Source organism: Aquarana catesbeiana, linkage group LG03 (assembly GCF_042186555.1).
Source record: "Aquarana catesbeiana isolate 2022-GZ linkage group LG03, ASM4218655v1, whole genome shotgun sequence".
NCBI classification, from domain to species: Eukaryota; Metazoa; Chordata; class Amphibia; order Anura; family Ranidae; genus Aquarana; species Aquarana catesbeiana.
Window position 1 is genome coordinate 707,732,750 of NC_133326.1, and position 17,323 is coordinate 707,750,072.

General features: G+C 48.9%; 1 protein-coding gene across 1 annotated transcript in view; it reads right to left on the bottom strand.

Annotated features, from left to right (window-relative positions):
* NYAP1 (neuronal tyrosine phosphorylated phosphoinositide-3-kinase adaptor 1) overlaps positions 1–17,323 on the bottom strand; it is a 59,152-nt gene that overhangs the window by 5,400 nt on the left and 36,429 nt on the right. The window contains exon 7 of the mRNA XM_073623100.1: positions 10,446–10,525. Coding sequence (XP_073479201.1) covers positions 10,446–10,525 — 80 coding nt within the window. The remainder of the gene's footprint in view (positions 1–10,445; positions 10,526–17,323) is intronic.

The following is a 17,323-nucleotide window of genomic DNA, read 5'->3' on the forward strand; positions in this document are numbered from 1 at the left end:
GTCCATTTAGGCCATACAAGCCAACACGTTTCATCCATTTAGGCCATGTTCATGAATAAGACCTAAGTGGCTGAAACGCTTTGGCATGTTTGTGGCTGTATTCCTCTGCATCCAATAAAGTCATCACTCTGCTGATTTACACCTCTGTGCCATCTCTTCTGGAACAAAATCTGTGAAGCTTCAGCAATGGTTTGGTCAGAGCACCGATTTTAGAGCAGCTGTGGATTATTACCAGGGGAGGTGGTAGCACTGGAACCCAATGGGCTCATACTGTGGATTTGGGAGCCCGGTATTAAGGCCTACCTATCATTCTGTCGCACAGATGCATTACAACTGTACAACTGACCACGTAGGCAAAGTTAGGATTCAACCAGTGCTGCAAAAATGCAGCTGTGGGATTCTCTATGGATCCCCCCCATCCAGGCACCTGAAATATGCAAAGGTCATTGTGAAAATGAGCCAACCCTGTCAGATCCCCCAATGCAAGGTGGATCCTCAAGGACTTTTGCATCGCACTGTAGGATATGATAAAGGACATGCTAACTTTCCTATATAATACAGCCCCATCACCCCTTTCTATAGGTTGCTGGTACAAGCCCAATGAGTGTGCAAGCAGGGAGGGTGTTTTTCACTTCAGTCACATGAAAAGTAAACCCCCTTGAAAATAATTTTTACAGGTATAGGGTTGGTGGTGCTGCCCGTCACCAGAAGAGTGATCCTCCATGGTGAATCACTCTTTCCGGGTGAGTGTGCGAGCAGGGAGGGTGTTTTTCACTTCCGTCACCTGAAAAGTGAACCACTATTTGGGTCGCTTATCCCAGGTGAAAAGTGGGGGGTAAGGAGTGTTTTTTCCATGTTCTCTTTACCAAAGAATTTTTACATATTGGTTTGTGCTTTATTGAGTGATAGTTCATCCCTGTGATTACTTTGCGTTTTAAAAATAAATGTGGAAGTACAAATACAAGATTGTGATATTTTCTTATCTGGTCTGCATGTGCTTTCCAGTTAAAATCGAAAATCTCCCACATGAAGACTCTGAAGATACGTGACTAGTAATTGCTTGTGAAAGATAAACACAATCTTGAAGGTAATGGAGAACAAAACGTAAAAAATACCGATTAGAATAAAAAAATAAGAAATGAAATTAAATGAATAATGAAAGTCCAGTGAAAGATTCCTTAAAAAGCGGAATCTGGTGCATTTAAAAATGACTGTTTTTATTTTGAAGTCCAATCAAAAATATTGCATGTAGTGTCAAAATTTCCAGTGACTTTTGTGCTTTAACCAGAGTGATTTGTGCCTAAATTTGGCCACGAGTGAACCATAGAGCAAGTGACTTCCGTGCTCCCCTTCAGTTCCCCACTCACCAGGGGTAGAAAGCGCGAGTGTCTAGGCAGTTCACAGGATGATCACCTAATTCTTGGCTCAATAGATACTGGGGTATCTGAACACCTCAGCCCCTCCAGGGGCTCTCCACCTTGAGTGGACACCTCAGCCCCTCCAGGGGCTGTACACCTCGAGTGGACACCTCAGCCCCTCCAGGGGCTCTACACCTCGAGTGGACACCTCAGCCCCTCCAGGGGCTCTACACCTCGAGTGGACACCTCAGCCCCTCCAGGGGCTCTCCACCTCGAGTGAAGTGTGAGTATTTACTATGGGAGAAATGTGTTGCCAGACAAGTCATGATTATATACTGCATACTTACTGCTTAATTCGGGGGGGCCTGTACAACTGATACCCTACAGCAGGGTTTCTCAACCAGGGTTCCGTGGAACCCTAGGGTTACTCCAATGGTTGCTAGGGGTTCCTTGAGCAATGACCAATTTTTGCCTCTCAGATAAGTTCCCAGTGACACCAATGATCTTTTTAGCTATCCGTAGGGGGGGATTCTTCCAGAATACCACAGACGTAAGAAGCACTCTTCCACTGACCATCACACCAATGTATCATGAGTTGTAGATATAGACATTTTTAACAGGGGTTCGCTGAGACCGAAAGGTTATTTCAAGGGTTCCGCCATGTTAAAAAGGTTGAGAAGGTCTGCCCTATAGGGAGCCACAGAGGTGTTTACTGCAACATATTCACTCAAGGTGTAGAGCCCCTGGAGGGGCTGAGGTGTCCACTCAAGGTGTAGAGCCCCTGGAGGAGCTGAGGTGTCCACTCGAAGTGAAGAGCCCCTGGAGGGGCTGAGGTGTCCACTTGAGGTGGAGAGCCCCTGGAGGGGCTGAGGTGTCCACTCAAGGTGTAGAGCCCCTGGAGGGGCTAAGGTGTCCACTCAAGGTGTAGAGCCCCTGGAGGGGCTGAGGTGTCCATATAAGGTGTAGAGCCCCTGGAGGGGCTGAGGTGTCCACTCAAGGTGTAGAGCCCCTGGAGGGGCTGAGGTGTCCACATAAGGTGTAGAGCCCCTGGAGGGGCTGAGGTGTCCACTCAGGGTGGAGAGACCCTGGAGGGGCTGAGGTGTCCACTCATGGTGGAGAGCCCCTGGAGGGGCTGTGGTGTCCACTCAAGGTGGAGAGCCCCTGGAGGGGCTGAGGTGTCCACTCAAGGTGGGGAGCCCCTGGAGGGTCTGAGGTGTCCACTCAAGGTGGAGAGCCCCTGGAGGGGCTGAGGTGTCCACTCAAGGTGAAGAGCCCCTGGAGGGGCTGAGGTGTCCAGATACCCCAGTACTCTATTGAGCCAAGGAGGAGGTGATCATCCCGTGAACTGCCTAGACACTCACTACACGCTTTCTACCCCTACAGGGTTCTGGTGAGTGGGGAACTGAAGGGGAGCACGGAAGTCACTTGCTCTATGGCTCATTCGTGGCCAAATTTAGGCACAAATCACTCTGGTTAAAGCACAAAAGTCGATGGAAATTTTGACACTACATGCAATATTTTTTATTGGACTTCAAAATAGAAACATCATTTTTAAATGTACCAGACTCCGCTTTTTAAGGACTCTCTCAATGGATTTTCATTATTCATTTCATTAAATTTTTTATCTTTATTGGAACTTTTTAAGTTTATTAACCATTACCTTGAAGATTGTGTTTTTATCTTTCACAAGCAATTACTAGTCACGTATGTTCAGGGTCTTCATGTGGGAGATTGCCGATTTAACTGGAAAGCACACGCAGACTAGATAAGAAAATATCACAATCTTGTTTTTGTACTTGCACATTTATTTTTAAAAAACGCAAAGTCATCACAGGGATAAAATATCACTAAATAAAGGAGCACAAACCAATACATATAAAAAATTCTTTGGTAAAGAGAACATGGAAAAAACACTCCTTACCCCCACTTTTCACCTGGGATAAGCGAACCAAATAGTGGTTCACTTTTCAGGTGACGGAAGTGAAAAACACCCTCCCTGCTCGCACACTCACCTGGAAAGAGTGATTCACTGTGGAGGATCACTCTTCGGGTGACGGGCAGCTCCACCAACCCTATACCTGCAAAAAATTATTTTCAAGGGGGTTCCAGTTGGGACCACCACAAGGGAGGCAGCAGCCCAACCCACACCTAAGCACGGAATATAACCAGATTTACAAGCCCAATGACATGGGGAGGAAGATGCTATTGACATGACTGACCTATTTTGCCCATAATGACATTGACCTTATATGACCATGTGGCCATATTGGGTTCATGACGTCACGAGCATCCCTGCCCCTTTCCCTTTGTGTACGTGCGGCTGCGGGGCTGATTGGCCCAACAATAAAAAGGTATATTTCTTGGTTCGGACCAAACCCAAGCTCATCACTAATATGGGCTAGGTGGCCAGGTGACTGTACCCACAATCCACTTTTCCCCAATTGACTTCCAGGTATCCCCTTTAAGAAGCCCTGGAATGGCACACCAAGGGCACCCTGAGCTGGCAGGTACTTTAAACACTCACAAGCCCCCCCCCCAACCTTCCTACCTACCCTTCCCTCTTCCCACCTTTCTCCCCCTCCTACCCATCCAGTTCCCCCAAATCCCTGATCCAACTCCCTCCCACTTCTTCTCCTTCCCCCTTCCCCGGCCCGCTCTCCTCCTATACCCACCCAACTCTTCCATCTATTTCCCTCCCCCCTTCCTATCATCCCCTTCTTCTACCCCCTTCCCAGGCCCTCTCCTCCTACCCACCCACCTCTCCCAACTCTCCCCATCTGCCCTTTTTCTCTCTTACCTACCCACCTCTCCCATCTCCCCAATCCCCTTCCATTTATCTTCCCTTCCCCCCTCTTACCGCCTTCCCAGGCCCGTTCCCCCTCTTATACCAACTGACCTCTCCCATCTCCCCCAATCACCCCCCTCCCCCTCCTATTATTGCCTCCCCTTTTCTTACCCCCTTCCCAGGCCCTCTTCTCCTATCCACCCACCTCTCCCATCTCCCCAATCCCCCCTCCCCATTTATCTTCCCTCACCCCCTCTTACCCACCTTCCCAGGCCCTCTCCCCCTCCTATACCCAACTGACCTCTCCCATCTCCCCCAATCACCCCCTCCCCCATCCTATTATTGCCTCCACTTCTCTTACCCCCTTCCCAGGCCCTATTCTCCTATCCATCCATCTCCCCCCATTCCCACCCCCCCACTTCTATCTTTCCCTCTCCTTCCTTTTAGCCCCTTCCTAGCCCCCCCCCCCCCCCCCCTATACCCACCCACCTCTCCCAACTCCCCCGTCAACCGCCCTTCTCTCTTACCTACCCATTTCTCCAAACTCCACGATTCCACCCCACCCCCCATTTATCTCCCCCCCCCTCTTACCCCTTTCCCAGGCCCTTTCCCCCTCCTATACCAACCAACCTCTCCCATCTCCCCCAATTAACCCCCTCCTATTATTGCCTCCCCTTCTCTTAACCCCTTCCCAGGCCCTCTTCTCCTACCCGCCTCTCCCATAACCCCCATCCCCCCCCCCCCCCTACTTCTATTTCCCTTCCTAGGCCCTCTCCCCCTCCAGTACTCACCCAACTCTCCCAACTTCCCCATCCACTGCCCTTCTCTCTTACCTACCCATTTCTCCAACTCCTGAACCACTGCCCTTCTCTCTTACCTACCCACCTCTCCTATCCCCCCCCCCCCCATTTATCTTCCATTCCCCACCTCTTACCCCCTTCCCAGGCCCTTTCTCCCTCCTATACCAATCCACCTCTTCCATCTCCCCCAAGCACCCCCCTCCCATCTCCTATTATTGCCTCCTCCTTCCTAGGCCCTCATCCCATCCTGTACCCACTTACCTATTCCAACTCCCCCATCTCCAACCCCACTAGATGGAGCTAAAGATCACAGATAAGAAGCATTTATCTCCTGTGATCCTTAGCTCCATCTAGTGGCCATAATGTGGTATTTTTCCAAACCATTCTATTTTTTTATGAATGGACAACATTCAACTTGTAGAGAAAATAAGGAAAACATTTAATTTTGGACAGAGCATATGTACCAGCAGTTTCACTAGATGAATAACTATGTTATTTTTTATATAAATACATCTTTTTAAATACACACTATATTACCAAAAGTATTGGGACGCCTGCCTTTACACGCACATGAACTTTAATGCCATCCCAGTCTTAGTCTGTAGGGTTCAATATTGAGTTGGCCCACCCTTTACAGCTATAACAGCTTCAACTTTTCTGGGAAGGCCGTCCACAAGGTTTAGGAGCGAGTCTATGGGAATGTTTGACCATTCTTCCAGAAGAGCATTTGTGAGGTCAGGCACTGATGTTGGACGAGAAGGCCTAGCTCGCAGCCTCCGCTCTAATCCATCCCAAAGGTGTTCTATCGGGTTGAGGTCAGGACTCTGTGCAGGCCAGTCAAGTTCCTCCACCCCAAACTCACTCATCCATGTCTTTAGGGACTTTGCTTTGTGCACTGGTGCGCAGTCATGTTGGAACAGGAAGGGGCCATCCCCAAACTGTTCCCACAAAGTTGGGAGCATGAAATTGTCCAAAATGTCTTGCAGTGGCGTCGGCAGGGGGTGGCTGACTGTGGCTAAAGCCCCGAGTGGGTCCCCAAAAGGCCCCGGGTCTCGAGTGGGCAAGGTTCTGTTAACAGCCCCGAGCGCCGACCAATCTGATGCCGAGTCACATAGCAGGTTCCGCCTTCTGCGCCCCGCAGCGCCTATGATGGACGTCCCACTGGTCCAATGGTGGGACCGCAGGATGTGTTACGTCCATCATAGGCGCTGCAGGCTCCAGAAGGTGGGAATTACAATGCCGCCGCACCACCACATCGATCCCCACTCAGCACTCGGCTCTCCTCACTCCTCTCTGCTGTGATGACGGGTGCGCACCGCACATCACAGCTGAGCTGCTGCTGCAGGACACATGAAGTCTCCTGGTCAGGTAGGTCAGTGTGTGTCACTACTGTCAGTGTATGTAGGTCAGTGTGCTGTATGTAGGTCAGGTAGGTCAGTGTATGTATGTGAGGTATGTCAGGTAGGTCAGTGTATGTAGGTATGTCAGGTAGGTCAGTGTATGTATGTCAGGTAGGTCAGTGTAGGTATGTCAGGTAGATCAGTGTATGTCAGGTAGGTCAGTGTATGTATGTCAGGTAGGTCAGTGTAGGTATGTCAGGTAGATCAGTGTATGTCAGGTAGGTCAGTGTATGTATGTCAGGTAGGTCAGTGTATGTATGTCAGGTAGGTCAGTGTATGTCAGGTAGGTCAGTGTATGAGAGGTAGGTCAGTGTATGTCAGGTAGGTAGGTCAGTGTATGTATATCAGGTAGGTTAGTGCATGTCAGGTAGGTCAGTGTATGTATGTCAGGTAGGTAGGTCAGTGTATGTATGTCAAGTAGGTCAGTGTATATATGTCAGGTATGTCAGGTAGGTCAGTGTATGTCAGGTAGGTCAGTGTATGAGAGGTAGGTAGGTCAGTGTATGTATATCAGGTAGGTTAGTGCATGTCAGGTAGGTCAGTGTATGTATGTCAGGTATGTCAGGTAGGTCAGTGTATGTCAGATAGGTCAGTGTATGAGAGGTAGATCAGTGTATGTATATCAGGTAGGTCAGTGCGTGTCAGGTAGGTAGGTCAGTGTGTCAGGCAGGTGAGTTTAGTGGTCAGCATTGATGGGCACTGGTAAGCCAGGTAGGTCAGTGTATGTATGTCAGGTAGGTAGGTCAGTGTATGTATGTCAAGTAGGTCAGTGTATATATGTCAGGTATGTCAGGTAGGTCAGTGTATGTCAGGTAGGTCAGTGTATGAGAGGTAGGTAGGTCAGTGTATGTATATCAGGTAGGTTAGTGCATGTCAGGTAGGTCAGTGTATGTATGTCAGGTATGTCAGGTAGGTCAGTGTATGTCAGATAGGTCAGTGTATGAGAGGTAGGTCAGTGTATGTATATCAGGTAGGTCAGTGCGTGTCAGGTAGGTAGGTCAGTGTGTCAGGCAGGTGAGTTTAGTGGTCTGCATTGATGGGCACTGGTAAGCCAGACAGCAACCAGCAAGTGAGCTTACCCCCACCACCACCACCACGCAACCCCACCGCCCAGCCAAAAAACCCCGGGCCACTAACGACGCCCCGCCCCCCACCCCCGTGCCGGCCTTGGACTTTGGGCTGAAGCCCCTGGTCTTCTTGCCACCTTGCAACGCCCCTGATGTCTTGGTATGCTGAAGCCCTAAAAGAGTTCCCTTCAGTGGAACTAAGCGGCCAAGCCCAACCCCTGACCTCAGCCCTTTGGGATGAATTAGAGAGGAGATTGTGAGTCAGGCCTTCTTGTCCAACATCAGTGCCTGACCTCACAAATGCTCTTCTGGAAGAATGATCAAACATTCCCATAGACACCCTCCTAAACCTTGTGGACGGCCTTCCCAGAAGAGTTGAAGCTGTTATAGCTGCAAAGGGAGGGCCAACTCAATATTGAACCCTACGGACTAAGACTGGGAGGCCATTAAAGTTCATGTGCGTGTAAAGGCAGGTGCCCAATACTTTTGGTAATATAGTGTATACATAGTATATTTGACTTGATATTTAATGTCCAAAAAGTTAAATGACTGTTTCTGCTCTATGGTAGGCAGGTGTCCCAATACTTTTGGCAATATAGTGTATGTGTACTAAACCACCAACCGGTGAAGACCCATACACTTGTCTGTTGCTCCACCATCACTGTTGCTCCATGCATGCTCTAACCCCCTGCTGCAATAATATCATAACTCACCCACTGTGTATTCATCCGGACTGATGACTGAGTACCACCTTTCCGGTATGAATGTGTAGAAGACCCTTTGGGGCCGTTTCTTGCCCCGCCCCCCTCCATTTGGACCAATGACTGCACTAATATGCTTCTTCTTTTTTTTTTTTTTTTTTTGCAAAAAATTCTCTATTTGTCCCGTTTCTTTTCTTTCGAATAAAAATGGGACACATTGATTCAGCTCTTAAAGCAGTGCCAGGTACCCAAATGTGACTTTGGTATCAGCTCTTTACAGTCCCTGTACAGCCGAGCACCGAGTAGGGGAGGGAGAAGCAGCACAAAGAGCTAATTTATTTTTTTTGGCTGGAGTTCTACCTTAACACCTGGTTTAAAACAGCCCCAGGATAGATGAATTCTATGTGTGACGCTCTGCAGCAGAGGGGAGGACCTGGTGGGAACTCTGTGGACGGGTAGATATTAGGAAAGGTGGTGGCCATCCAGGACTACAGAGGTCAACAAAGCGATAATAGGCAGGAAACGTTCATTAGCAGCATGACAGTACAAAAAAAACCAAAAAAAAAACAGGGCGACCGGCCCTTATTTTTTCTACCTCTATATCCCCCCCCCCCCCGTCCACTGTTGAGTGATGCTCTGCAGGGGGGAGATGATCTGCATCCAAGAAATGCAGCAATGCTCTGCACAGGGATGTAATGTTCTGCAGGGGGGGGGGAACAGACAGCAAGCGGAGGCAGAAAAAGCAGAAGGAGCAGGAGGGGGGGCAATGCTCGGTACAGGTGTGATGCTCTTCAGGTGAAAGCAATCAGATGCAGCAATGCTCTGCAGTTATAGGCATGCAAAAAAAAATAGAATAAAAAAAAAGCGTTGATGCTCTGCAGAGAAGTAAATGCCTAGCACACTGAATGAGGTGAAATGCTGAGCGGAAGGATGAGATGCTCTGCATGAGAGCTGTAGTGGCTACAGATGGATAGAGAGGCACGAATGTGAAGTGATGCTCTGCAGAGGATGCAATGACCTGTGACAGGTGGCGGGGCACCCCTTTTTGTAGAGGTGCAATGGTCTGCGTAATGAAGTTGAAGCAATGCTCTGCACACAGCCGCAATGGTCTGCAAAATGTAGTTGAAGCAATGCTCTGCATACAGCTGTAATGGTCTGCATAATGAAGTGACGCAATGCTCTGCACACAGCTGCAATGGTCTGCATAATGAGGTGAAGCAATGTTCTGCACGGCTGCAATAGTCTCCATAATGAAGTGAAGCAATGCTCTGCACACAGCTGCAATAGTCTGCATAACAATGTGAAGCCATGCTCTGCATACAGCTGCAATGGTCTGCAAAATGTAGTTGAAGCAATGCTCTGCATACAGCTGTAATGGTCTGCATAATGAAGTGACGCAATTCTCTGCACACAGCTGCAATGGTCTGCATAATGAGTTGAAGCAATGTTCTGCACAGCTGCAATAGTCTCCATAATGAAGTGAAGCAATGCTCTGCACACAGCTGTAATGGCCTGCATAATGAAGTGGAGCAATGCTCTGCACACAGCGGCAATGGTCTGCATAATGAAGTGGAGAAATACTCTGCACACAGCTGCAATGCTCTGCATAATGAGGTGAAACAATGCTCTGCACACAGCTGCAATGGTCTGCATAATGAAGTGGAGCAATACTCTGCACACAGCTGTAATGGTCTGCATAATGAGTTGAAGCAATGTTCTGCACAGCTGCAATAGTCTCCATAATGAAGTGAAGCAATGCTCTGCACACAGCTGCAATAGTCTGCATAACAATGTGAAGCCATGCTCTGCATACAGCTGCAATGGTCTGCATAATGACGTGAAGCAATGCTCTGCACACAGCAGCAATGGTCTGCATAATGAAGCAAGGCATTGCTCTGCAGCAAGGAGAAATGATCTGCATTACAAAGCGTGACAAGGGAGTGCTGCTCAGTACAATGAAGTGAAGAAATGCCCTTCAGACAGATGAAGTGGCCTGCATGAGGGAGCAGAGTAATGCTCTGCACACAAGGTGCAGTGGTTCCAATAAGCGTAGCAACGCTCTGCAGGGTGGTGCAGCAATCTGCATAATGAAGCGGAGCAATGATCTGCATGCAAAGTGAAACAAAAGCAGCAAAGACAGCAGCAGCAATGCTCTGCGGGCGGCGCAATGATCTGCATTATGAAATGAAGCAATGCTCTGCAGCGGAGCAGTGGAAGCGCCACATGCATGATGATCTGCGGACACATGACACACAAAGCGTGATGTTCTGCAGAGGTCAGAGACGGTCCTGCAGGGATTCGGCAGCACAAGTGAGGCAAGTTTACATAGAATACCTGATTCTGCCTCTGAACGGAGGTCTGACGAACTCCAGATGTGGAGGCGGATCTGCCAAGGCGATAACTACCTCCAAAATCTGCAGGGACAAACGGAGGACAAAAAAGAAGTAAATGGCAGTTTTTAAAGCATTACTGTGTGTAACCACTAGGGGGCGGTAGAGACCAGGAGCAGGAGAGCTGGCCAATGGGTTATTTTTCAAAGGTCTATTTACAGTTCAATATCAGAGCCATTTATAAAAAAGATATTTAAGAGTTTACCATTACGGTTTGTTATTCACCCAGAAAGCCCGGTCAGGAGTCGGGACAATGGAACGGCTTTGTTCATACTTTTTAGTCATTTACCCGAAAATAATAAATGATGTCACTTGTTCTATGCTTTTCCTCCAAGAATAGCGAGCAGGCTTGGCAAATGGACTGTGCAATTTTTTTTCCAGGCAAACAGCACGGTCTTCATTTCTAATTCAAGACTACGAATAACCATCCATAGTCCTTTTTTTTCGTTCCAAGACTATGAGGCTGATGGACTGGGCCCCTTTTCTGGGAACTAGAGATAGGCCAGCAGCTGGACCCATCAAAGCCATAGAAAACCAGATGAACAAACTGTACTTTCGAGTTTGGAAAACTTTGTTCTTCATATGAAGTCTACTGAGATCGTAAAAGGTTGTATGTTCTCTTCACCCAAGGTTAAACAACTAAAGCCTAGTACACACGGGCCAAATGTTGGGGTGTTATTTGGCCCAGTTCCATAGATACTGGTCAACATTCAGCCCATGTGTATGGTTTGGCCGGCTTCTGTCGAAGGAGCATGACCGAAAAAGGTCTGCCGACCAGCTCCAGGTCCGTACAGAGCTTTTGCTCGAAGGCATAGACATTGTGATGATGGAGAAAGCCCTCCCGCAGAGCCATTGTGTTTTCCCGGAGAACACATTGGGGTTGATTTACTAAAACTGGAGAGTGCAAAATCTGGTGCAGCTCTGCATAGAAACCAATCAGCCTCAAGGTTTTATTGCCAAAGCTTAATTGAACAAGCTGGAGTTGGAAGCTAGTTGGCTACCATGCACAGCTGCACCAGATTCCGAGTGCACCAGTTTTAGAAATCCCCGTCCAGTGTCTGTTGCTAGTGACTTTAACAGCTGAAGGCAATAATCGCATTGTAAAATCTGACAGGCTGGTTGTCCCCAAGTTGATTGAGCAATCAACTTGGGGACATTCAGCCTGCCAATACACGGTTCAAATCTCATCTGGCTCCTGGTGAACTGGCTGATATTCGAACCATCTATGACCAGCTTGAAGCTACAAAAAGACTCTAGAAGGTCCATGCTTTCAGTCTAATGCCGAGTGGACTTTACGGCAGACTTTGCCCGGCGGACTTTTCGACGGACTTTACGACGGACTTTCTGAATGAACGGACTTGCCTACACACAATCAACCAAAGTCTGACGAATTCGTACGTGATGACGTACGACCGGACTAAAACAAGGAAGTTCATAGCCAGTAGCCAATAGCTGCCCTAGCGTGGCTTTTTGTCCGTCGAACTAGCATACAGACGAGGGGACTTTTCGACCGGACTCGAGTCCATCGGATAGATTTGAAACATGTTTAAAATCTAAGTTCGTCCAACTTTTGAGATAACAAAGTCCGCTGGAGCCCACACACGATCGAATTGTCCGACGAAATCCCGTCCGCCGGGCAAAGTCTGCCGTAAAGTCCGATCGTGTGTACGCGGCATTAGCCTGCTGGAAACCTCTGAAAGACTTTGCTCTTCATCCAAGCCTACAAATGTCTCTAAACAGATTTGTGTTCCCCTATCTAAGCCTGCAGGAAACCTCTGAAAGAACCGTGCACTCCATCTAAGCCTACAGAACGTCTCTAAACAGGACAGAAAACCTCTGAAAGAACTGAGTTCTCCCCCTAAGCCTAATGAACTTCTGAAAGGACTGTGCTCTCCATCTAATGTCGCGAACACACGGTCGGACTTGCCAACGGGACAAGCTCCGTCTGCATTTCCGACGGAAAAATTTAGAGCATGTTCTCTATCTGAGTCGGTCGGAAATGCCAACAGAAAAAGTCCGATGGGGCATACACACGGTTGGATTATCCGACCAAAGGCTCCCATCTGACTTTTTCTGATGGAAATTCTGACCATGTATACGCGGCATAAGGCATATAGGGGAAACACTGGAAGGACTGTGCTCTCTATCTATGACATATAGGGGAAACACTGGAAGTACTCTCCATCTAAGACTACAGATTATCTCTAAACAGGTCAGAAAACCACTGAAAGAACTGTGTTCTCCATCTAAGTCTACAAAGAACATGTGAAAGGACTGTGCACTCCATCTAAGCCTACAAAGAAAGAACTTCTGCAAGGACTGACTTTTTCATCTTAGCCTACAAAAAACTTCTGAAAGGACTGTGACCTCCTTCTAAGCCTTCAGAGAACCTCTAAAATGACTATGCTCTCAATCTAAGCCTACAGAGAGACCCTGAAAGCAGTGGCGTCACTAGGGTTGGTGTCACCTGGTGCGGTAATACATGGTGTCACCCCCCCACTCCCCTGCACTAAGCAGGCTAGTGGGTCGGTGTGGTTCTCCCCTCCCCTTAACCTACCACAATAGATGGAGATGGGATGTGATTGGGGGGATGGATGGAGCCGGAATTGGATCGGGGGGGGATGGATGGCACGGGGATGGGATCAGGGGGGTGGATGACGTGGGAATAGGATCAGAGGGGATGGATGGAGTGGGTATGGGATCAGGGGGGGATGAATGGAGCCAGGATGGGATTGAGGAGACGGATAGAGCCGGGATGGGATCGGGATCAGGGGGGATGGCTGGAGCGGGGATGGGATCGGGGGGGATAGATGGAGCCAGGATGGGACTGGGGATGGGATCAGGGGGGTGGATGGAGCAGGTATGGGATCAGAGGGGATGGATGAAGCTGGAATGGGATTGGGGGGATGGATGGAGACGGGATAGGATCAGGGGGGACGGATGAAGCCGGGTTGGGATCAGAGGGGATGGATGGAGCCGGAATGGGATCGGGGGATGGATGGAGCCGGGATGGGATCAGGGGGGATGGATGAGCGGGTATGGGATCGGGGGGATGGATGGAGCTGGGATGGGATCAGGATCAAGGGGGATGGATGCGCGGGTATGGGATCAGGGGGATGGATGAGCGGGTATGGGATTGGTGGGTGGGTGGAGCTGGATGGGATTGGGGGGTGGATGGAGCCAGAATGGGATTTGGGGGTGGATGGATCCGAGATAGGATCTTTGATTTGGGGGGGTGAAAGGATATGTGTTAGGGGGTGCTTTGGGAGGGGAGAGGAATTGCGCTGGGGGGAGGGGGGTCAAACTTCAAATCTGCCCTCTCCTACTTCTAGTACAAGTCCTCTCCAACCCAAAACAAAGAGCACCCCCTAGCACCTATTCTCTAACCCCCCTAAAAGCACTCCTGGCAGCATAGTTGTTACCTGCCAATGCCCCCAACCACTATGTCCCCCTCCTCTGCAACACTCCTGTTGCATACCTCAGGGCAGGTGCTGTAGCATGATGTTATCCCTCCACATCCTCGGGTCTTCCTCCCTGCCCGTGTACATGTCAGAGCCAACTCAGCCAAGGAGGAAGCTGCAGTGAGTGCAGCCGTGGCCGCGCCGTGTGGTGGTGTGTGTGGGGACGGTCGGATCCCGGGCAGCCAGTCTATTTCTGCCTCACTTCCTCCTCCCCCACTCTGCCTGCAAAGAGCAGAGGAGATCCCGGAAGGGAAGGAGGGAGCCGAGGCGGTGGCGCCCCTCTCAATCCGGTGCCAGTCTGAGCCGGGTGTTACCCGGGTGCGGGCCGCACCCCCATAGCAACACCACTGCCTGAAAGGACTGTGCTCTCCATCTGAGGCATATAGGGGAAACACTGGAAGGACTGTACTCTCCATCTAAGACTACAGATTGTCTCTAAACAGGTCAGAAAACCACTAAAAGAACTGTGTTCTCCATCTAAGTCTACAAAGAACATGTGAAAGGACTGTGCACTAGGGTTGCCACCTGTCCAGGATTCACCCCGGACAGTTCGGGTTTTGAATCATGTGTTCGGGTTTCAGTCCACCTGAAACCCGGACACAATATTCAGACAGAAATGTGGCTCAGAACAGGGCCCCATAGGAGTATGAGGGGACATTATGCACGCCACATTACTATTTTACTTTGGAGCACCCAAAGGTGTCCCAGGACTGTTACAATCCTATAGTGTATGTAAAAAAAATATTTTAACTGTGCGCTCCTAAAGTGTTCGGGTTTGACTTGAGTAAAAAATGGCAACCCTACTGTGCACTCCATCTAAGTCTACAAAGAACATGTGAAAGGACTGTGCACTCCATCTAAGCCTTCAAAGAAAGAACTTCTGCAAGGACCGACTTTTTCATCTTAGCCTACAAAAAACTTCTGAAAGGACTGTGATCTCCTTCTAAGCCTTCAGAGAACCTCTAAAATGACTATGCTCTCAATCTAAGCCTACAGAGAGACCCTGAAAGGACTGTGACCTCCTTCTAAGCCTTCAGAGAACCTCTAAAATGACTATGCTCTCAATCTAAGCCTACAGAGAGACCCTGAAAGGACTGTGACCTCCTTCTAAGCCTTCAGAGAACCTCTAAAATGACTATGCTCTCAATCTAAGCCTACAGAGAGACCCTGAAAGGACTGTGATCTCCTTCTAAGCCTTCAGAGAACCTCTAAAATGACTATGCTCTCAATCTAAGCCTACAGAGAGACCCTGAAAGGACTGTGATCTCCTTCTAAGCCTTCAGAGAACCTCTAAAATGACTATGCTCCCAATCTAACCCTACAGAGAGACCCTGAAAGGACTGTGATCTCCTTCTAAGCCTTCAGAGAACCTCTAAAATGACTATGATCTCAATCTAAGCCTACAGAGGGACCCTGAAGGGACTGTACTCTCCATCCAGAAAGTCTGGGAAAGGGCTGTGTTTGTCTGTCAAAGCCTATAGACAGCCTTTAGAAGTACTATGCTCTACATGTAAATCTGGCCATACACTCTTAGATTTAAATTTTTTTTGTTCATACAACATAGATGAAATAATCTCCCACTAAACATACCCTGTATCTATTTGGAAGAAAGGGCTGTGCTGTCCATTTCAGCCAATAGGGATCCTCTGAAAACACCGTAATCTCCATCTAAGCCTACACAGACCTTCTGAAAGGACTGTGCTGTCCGTCTAAAACTGTAGAGAGCACCTAAAAGTAGTTTGTTTTACAGTGTCTTGAAAAAGTATTCATACCCCTTGAAATTTTCCACATTTTGTCATGTTACAACCAAAAACGTAAGTGTATTTTTTTGGGATTTTATGTGATAGACCAACCCAAAGTGGCACATACCGTATATACTCGAGTATAAGTCGAATTTTTCAGCCCTTTTTTTTGGGCTGAAAGTGCCCCCCTCGACTTATACTCGAGTCACCGCCGTCTGTCTGCATGATCAGCGTGTCATGCAGGCAGACGGCGGCCGGCATGTGATGATACTGTTCGGAGGCTATTCCAGCTTTCAAAAGCCGCGCCTCCTGCTCGTCTGTGATAGGCTGAACAGCTGTCAGTGTACAGCCTATCACGGACATTCTCTCATCCTCGTCCGTGGTATGAGAATGAGAGAATGTCCGTGATAGGCTGACTGCTGACTGCCTTTTACAGACGAGGAGGAGGTGCGGCTTTTGAACAGTGGAATGGCCGCCAAACAGTATCATCACACGCCGGCCGCCGTCTGAGGATGGAGATCGCCACAGGGAGGCTGCACAGTACACAGGTAGGCTGCACATGCACACAGGACGTATGCACACAGGACATGTACAGGACACAGGACACAGGACACATGTACAGGACACAGGACACATGTACAGGACACAGGACACATGTACAGGACACAGGACACATGTACAGGACACAGGGACACATGTACAGGACACAGGACACATGTACAGGACACAGGGACACATGTACAGGACACAGGTAGGCTGCACATGCACACAGGACATGTACAGGACACAGGGACACAGGGACACAGGACACATGTACAGGACACAGGACACATGTACAGGACACAGGACACATGTACAGGACACAGGACACATGTACAGGACACAGGTAGGCTGCACATGCACACAGGACGTATGCACACAGGACATGTACAGGACACAGGGACACAGGGACACAGGACACATGTACAGGACACAGGACACATGTACAGGACACAGGGACACATGTACAGGACACAGGACACATGTACAGGACACAGGGACACATGTACAGGACACAGGACACATGTACAGGACACAGGGACACATGTACAGGACACAGGGACACATGTACAGGACACAGGGACACATGCACAGGATACAGGGAGGCTGCACAGGACACAGGTAGGCTGCACATGCACACAGGACGCATGCACACAGGACATGTACAGGACACAGGACACAGGACACATGTACAGGACACAGGACACATGTACAGGACACAGGGACACATGCACAGGATACAGGTAGGCTGCACAGGACACAGGGAGGCATGCAGCTGCAGATGGGCATTGTTGACCCTCTGCATTTCTCACCCTCGTCTTATACTCGGGTCAAAAAGTTTTTCCCAGTTTCTTGTGGTAAATTAGGGGCCTCGACTTATACTCGAGTATATACGGTAATTGTGAAGTGGAAGGAAAATGATAAATGGTTTTCTAAATTTTATACAAATAAATATCTGAAAAGTGTGGCGTGCGTTTGTATAGCGCCCCCCCAAGTCAATACTTTGTAGAACCTCCTTTCGCTGCAATTACAGCTGCAAGTCTTTTTGGGGATGTCTCTACCAGCTTTGCACATCTAGA